Source organism: Cannabis sativa, chromosome 1, assembly GCF_029168945.1.
Source record: "Cannabis sativa cultivar Pink pepper isolate KNU-18-1 chromosome 1, ASM2916894v1, whole genome shotgun sequence".
Taxonomy (NCBI): domain Eukaryota; kingdom Viridiplantae; phylum Streptophyta; class Magnoliopsida; order Rosales; family Cannabaceae; genus Cannabis; species Cannabis sativa.
The window spans coordinates 21678995-21686048 of NC_083601.1; the positions used below are offsets into that span (position 1 = coordinate 21678995).

The following is a 7054-nucleotide window of genomic DNA, read 5'->3' on the forward strand; positions in this document are numbered from 1 at the left end:
CGAATACGTAATCCATAGAAGGAGATAAACTAGTGGCACTCAATGGAAAACTAATATTGAGATTTGAGAGTACACTGCTAAAAGTGGGTCCTCCTGTGTTTTTTGGCTCAAACTAGTATATAACTTCTGAAATTAAAAGTGGTCCTAGATATATATATTTATAGCTAGAAAACCTCAGTTTTAAGGAGTTTGAAACATTCTATAACGATGATGATGATGAAGAATTGATTTCTATCCACTCATGTACCATTCTAACAAATCTTTCAAGACTTTTTTTAGAGTCATTGGTAATAACGAAGTCGAATACTTTTTGTGACTTTAAGAATATGAAATGAAAGGGACTTAATTGTTCTCCCACTCCTAGACTTGTAGTACGTACTACTCATCACCCTCCTATTCCTAATTCCTAATCTCAATATAAAATAATGATTCATATATAAATTGGGTTGGGGATTATGTGCTTCATAAAGTACAATTTACATTATATAAATGCAATTATATCACATCTATAAGAAAATCTCTTACATCAATTTATTTTATATATAAAAATTAGTTACATCTAAAAGCTTTGCACGTGTATATAACTAGTACCCTCTCGGGTCATTGGTAGAGGATATAATAAATTCGTTTTTCAGTTTTTTAAGGAGTGTTCCTTATTTATGTTTGTTGGTCAACCACTAGGCATGCTCTTAATTTGGATAGATGAGAATATCTCAAAAATTGATCTTTAGTTTTTCAAGATTGTATGTCATTTTGATTATTATGAATGAAGCTTTCATTGTTTCAAAAGAAAATTCTCCCATAAAAAATCATTTAATGGTTGATGTTTATTTTGGTTGGGCAGGGCACTAAAGGATGTCTAATTGGATATAACTAAATACCTTGGATAACCAAAAAGAAAAAAGTAAATATTGAATGAAAAGAAAAGTGGTTGGCTGTCGTTCTCCTTAGGTTGATGAGTTTTCCTAATATGTACTTTTGTAGACTGTGTCGTTTGTGTGAATATCAAATTTAGGAGATAGTTTAGTTGAGAAGATGGGGTTGGCTTACCAGTTTTGACTTCATAATATATACTCACAAGTTATAGTTTGTTCTTATTATATGTAATTGGTGAGAAGATATATCACCAAGAATAATGGAAAGTGATTCATAGTAACATAATACATATTACATAACTCCACATATAGCATTCCATAAAAACTTGCCTAATATATTCACTATCTTTCCTACTTACGTACCCTTTACATTCTTTCATCAAAATTTCCAATTTTCTCAACACTATCTAGAAAAGAATTAGCTTGACTCATTCAACCTACTCAAACTATATATATATACATACAAGGCATATAGATATTGCTGAGTACGTAATAATAAGTTTGTATATATATGTGTGTGTTGACAACACTAGCACGTTTATGCATGGACAACTAAACAAACACAAAAAGAATTAATGTCAATTTGACAATTTTGGTTATTAAGTGTTTTTTACATGATCAATATTTTTGAAATGACGAATAGTAGAGTTGATGGAAGTATAACAAATCAACCATGCATGGCCGGTGGCCAATCATTTATACTATTAATTAATTAAATAATAAACAATCAATAACATATATTAAAAACAAAAACAAAGTGTGAAACTATTTACAGCCACACACACACATGATATGATACACCCCTCCCTAGTCTTTTGGAGAGTGGGCTATGCATTATCGGAATTGACATGAAATTTAATTTAAATTAAACCAAATATATTGGATCATCACATCAAATCATGACTTGTGGTTTTCAATTACCGACATATAAATTATTTATTATACTAGAGGTATCAATTATCATTGTAAAGAAGAGGGGACTTCCCGTCTTGAAAATATCTCCCTTACATTAATCTTAATTTTTTTTTAATGCCGCTAATATTAATTAAATTAACCGCGCGAAAAAGCGGGCTATATTATCTAGTTCAATATACTTAAAATAATTTGGGTTACGTACGTAATGTCCTAATTGAGTAAACCATCGGTGTGATACACGTTGATTTTCTACTTTAATGTCAAACTTTTGACAATATACATATAAACTTGATAGTAACCCAAAGCCTAGCTAGTCTTTATATAGATTTATAGCAGTAATGGACATTGAAGAAAAATATATATAGTGACGGATATGTAAGGTACTATTCAATAAATTATTGGATGGTCCCCTTATATTAGTGAATTTGTCTCTTGAAAATATTAGCAGCCAGAAATTTTAAATCACATTATGGTATGTAGTAGCTAGTGCAACTATGTAACTGTATAAATAATATATTAGACAAAGTTTAATGATCTCAAATCATAACTTTATATAGGTAAATATTTTTATTTTAAAATTGGTAAAGAAATCACATTTAAATACTATTTCTTATTTATATTATTTTTTGTTATATATAATTTTAAAATTAGAAGCATACTATTTTAATATCATGGTATATATATGATTCTATATTAATTTTTTTAAAATATTTTTTATTTTATAGTTATGTCGAATATTTTTTTTTTGATTGTTAGGTTGTTTGTTAATTTTTTGTTTGGGTTTTCATTAATTTTGGTTTTATTAAAATTTGAATTGATTAAATAGTTCTTTACGTTATCTCATATTGGTAGTGATTAATAGTTAATGAGCTTAACATCTGTGTGTAAAATTTGTGTGAGCTTTTCTACTTAACTGAAACCTTTGATGAGTAGGCTCATTCCAACTTGGATTCTGTAGCTAAGTCTCTATATTATCTCATTACAATTGTATATTTTTGATAATCAGATATATAAAACTGTTTCTAATTTAGAAATCTAAGAAATCGATATAAATCAATCAGGTATGTATACCTAATTATTATCTATTATTGTTATGTTCTATAGTATATACAAATTAGTATCTTGAATTTATTATTTATTTTTCTAATGTGGCATCCGAGCACCAATTGTATATGATTTATGACCTATAATTTATATAACAATTGATAATTATCTATAGTTACATATTAATTTCGTAATAATTAAAGGTTAAATTTTTTGTTTTAAAATCTTAAAACTTTAGGAGTTTAATTCCTCATGAAATTATTTTCTTTTGATATATTATTTGCATAAAATTTTTAAGTATTTTCTGGAATTTTAAGTTTAAAGTTTCGAGGTTTATGTGATTATGTTATGAAATTGATTTTGGGTAGTCTGATTCTATTGAATATAAACTAAAATTGATTTTACATATCTCATTAACAATTGTTTAACAAGTAACTCAACCAAGGGTGATTAAACTAACTAAAGCTAATCGTAATAGGCTAACACACACCTGAGAATTTTTTTTAATAAAAGAATATTTTTGACATTTGTTGTATATTGTTAACACTATAAAAAAGACCATTAAGTCATAAATTTTTTGATCAAGAAGGAAGAACTTCATTAATCAACTGAACAAATACAGCCACCAATAAACAAAACAGTACCCAAACACAAACTCCTTACAAGGAGCAATAGACCCAACTACACTAGCACTAACTACTTTGCAACTTTAACATATATCTTTTCTCAAGAGTAGTTAGCTTTCTAGTGTTCACAATTTGTAATCTATATTTTACTGTATTCTTTACATCATTCACTACACCACCAACAGATTTAGAGAAGCCATTAAAGATACATCTGTTTCTATTGAGCCAAACATTATAAACCACAGCTGCCAAAATAGAAGCATTGATCCTGTGCAGAGAGCCTTTCCCTCTCAAAGCTAACCAAATACACCACCCTGCATAGTCAGTCGGCCAGCCTTTGTAACCCATCCACTTGAAAATCAAATCAAGAACCCTGTTCGACAACTCACAAGAAAAGAAAAGATGCTCATGGGTTTCCAAGGCAACTTCACACATGGGGCACAAGGTAGAGCTTAGCTCAATCTGAAAACGAGCTAACTTGTCCCTTGTGAGCAGATGAGAGTTAACCACTTGCCAAAGGATAAATCTGTGTTTTGGCACAATGGTTGAACTCCAAATAGCTTTATGGTAATTGACCTGTTTTCGAACTAGACTGGTATTGTATAACCAGTTAGTCTTGAACCGACCCTTTGCCCCTGCTTTAAGGATATCAGCTTCCTTAAATTTCTCCCTCAAATGGCATAATTTGCGCCAGTACCAGCTTGTGTCAGACTTGAGATCATAATCCCAAAACCCCCCTGATTTCAGATAGATATTATCAATCCATTTAACCCATAAGAGATCCTGCTTAGTTGATATCGCCCAAACATACTTGGCCAAGATTGAATGATTCCATTTGACTCCATTTTTAAATCCAAGGCCACCATAAGCCTTTGGCAGACAGACTTTCTCCCAAGAAGCAACATGAATCCTGCTTCTATTACCATTTAAACCCCAAAGAAAGCCTCGACACAGTTTCTCAACCTCCTTGGTAACACTATGAGGAAGAACAAATATACTCATCCAATAATTCCTAAGGCCAAGTAAAACAGAGTGAATTAATTGAGCCTTACCAGCAAAAGAGAGATGTCTGCTCGACCAAGTATGAAGTCTCTGTTTGATTTTATCCACAATGATCCCACAGTCCTCGGCTTTCCATTTTGAAGGTCTTAATGGAACACCTAAGTATTTGAGGGGGAAAGTGCCCTCTGTTAGGTGGATTCCATCAATGATAGCTTGCTTTTCCTCAGATTTCACACCTCCCAAATAGATTTGGGATTTGCTCGAATTAATATGAAGGCCTGAAACCAAGCTAAAATCCTCAAGAACCTGCTTAAGCACCAAAACCGAGCTTTTGGAACCTTTGCTGAACAGAATTAAATCATCAGCAAAACAGAGATTTATAATCTTAAGCCCTTTGCACAAAGGATGATACCTGAAGCTTGAGCGAGCAGTTGCCAATTGGAGACTTCTCGTCAGATACTCCATTATGAGAACAAAAAGGAGAGGTGAAATAGGATCTCCCTGCCTCAACCCTTTTTCCCCTTTAAAGCCACCTTGCACTCTACCATTCATGACCAGAGAATAAGTAGTAGCTCGAAGACAACCCATAATCCACTTAACAAACCTTGAAGGTATGTTGAAAGCATTGAGTAAGTCTTCCATGAAATCCCAACTCACAGTGTCATAGGCCTTGCTAATGTCAATTTTAATCGCGCACCTGGGAGAAACATTTTTCCTTTTGTAATTTTTCAAAAGATCCTGGAGAATCATGACATTATGGGCTATAGATCTACCTTGGATGAAAGCCCCTTGGTTTTGATTAATCAAGTGAGGCAGAACCTTTGCAAGTCTAGAACAAAGAAGCTTCGATATACATTTGTATAACGTAGTACAGGCACAGTCTATAGTCCACGGCCCTTGTTGGATTTTCATGCTTGGGAATGAGAGTAATTAGGGTTGAATGGAGCTCCTTAGGCATAAAACACCGTAGCAAAGAAATCATTCACAAGAAGACAAAATTCGTACCCCAAATCATCCCGAAAAGCTTGAAAACCAGCACTAAACCCATCTGCACCAGGAGCTTTTGTGTCAGGTATGCTGAAGAAGGCATGTTTAATTTCTTTATTAGTGAAGGGTTGAATAAGATCAATCTGCTGCTTAAGCTCTAGCCGGGGTCCCTGATCAATGCAAGCTAAGTTCAGCTTAGAATCGGCTAAGCTTCTACTCCCCATGTAGCTTCGAAAATGAGAAACAAAATGATCAACCACTTTGGGAAAGTAGTCAATAATAACACCCTGCTCATTAGTATAAGAAAGGATTCTATTCTCCATTTTCCTTTTTTTCAAACAAGCATGAAAGAAGGAAGTATTCTCATCACCTTTGTGGAGCCAAGAAACCTTACTCCTTTGCCGCAAAAAACTGTGGTACATCTTCTCTTGGTTCAAAAACATGACTGTGGCTTGCTTCTCTTTTTCAAGATAAGTTGGGTCCTTCGGGTGAGCCTGAGCAAGAAGCCTGGCCTCAAGAAAATCATCTTTAGCTGCTTGGTAAGTCTTCCCAATATCTCCTATAGAGTCCCTATTGAAGATCTTGAGACAGTGCTTTAGACGCATGAGCTTAAGATAAATAGCAAGCAAACCCCTGGCTACCATAGGCTTCTTCCAATTTTGGAGAACTGTGGATTTAAAATCAGCATGATTAGACCAAAAGTTATAATATCTGAAAGGCACATACCCAATTTTGTTAGACACCATAGTAGTTATGGTGCAAGAGCAATGGTCTGAGACAGTTTCCCAACTAAAAGGCGCTTTTGAATTGGGAAAACTATCAAACCAATACTCATTGGCAAAGGCATGATCAATCTTCGAGTAAATACGACTCTGCCCATCCTGGTTATTTGTCCAAGTATACTTTGATCCATTGAAAGGAATAGAATCAACATGTGCTGACATTAACCACTGGCAAGGATCACTCGTATCACTGAGCGTAATAGGATTTCCACCCACTCTGTCATCAATTTTAAAAACTGCATTAAAATCTCCCAGAATAAGCCACGACTTTACAGAAACTTTAATTTGGTCAGATCCGCCCATAGAGTTTTCCTTTCCTCAGAAGTGTTGTATCCATAGATGAACGTAGCACAAAAAGCTTCTTCACAACCTGACATTTGGATGAAACAGTGAACCAATTGAGAAGATTCAGCAATAACTAAACTTCGAACATAGCCTTTTCTCCAAACAATCAAAAGTCTTCCTTCTATAGTTGCACTTGTGTAATAATCCCAATTGACAAACCTATTATCCATCATCTCTTTAATCTTATTCTCTTTGAGTTTGGTCTCTAAAAAAGCACCAACTCCTACTTTATTAACTTTACAAAATTCAGCAACAACTTCTTGCTTCTCCTTATTGTTAATACCCCTAACATTCCAACAAGCTATCTTGCAACTATCCATGGGGTAATTGAGTAGAAATCTTGTGCCCTTCTTGCTCAAGATCTAGATTAGCTTCCTCCCTACTGCCTTGTTGTAAAGCACTAAAAGAATTCATAACTACCTGCTGCTGCTGTAATTCATCATTACCAGTCAGATTTTTCTTAATATTTCCCTGAATA

The 7054-nt window shown here is 33.5% G+C and overlaps 1 protein-coding gene across 1 annotated transcript; it reads right to left on the reverse strand.

Annotated features, from left to right (window-relative positions):
- Positions 1 to 5412: 5412 nt before the first annotated feature.
- LOC133031372 (uncharacterized) lies at positions 5413 to 6534 on the reverse strand. Its single transcript, XM_061104867.1, has one exon. It carries the CDS (start codon positions 6532 to 6534, stop codon positions 5413 to 5415), a length of 1122 nt encoding a protein of 373 aa, XP_060960850.1.
- Between the last annotated feature and the right edge of the window lie 520 nt (positions 6535 to 7054).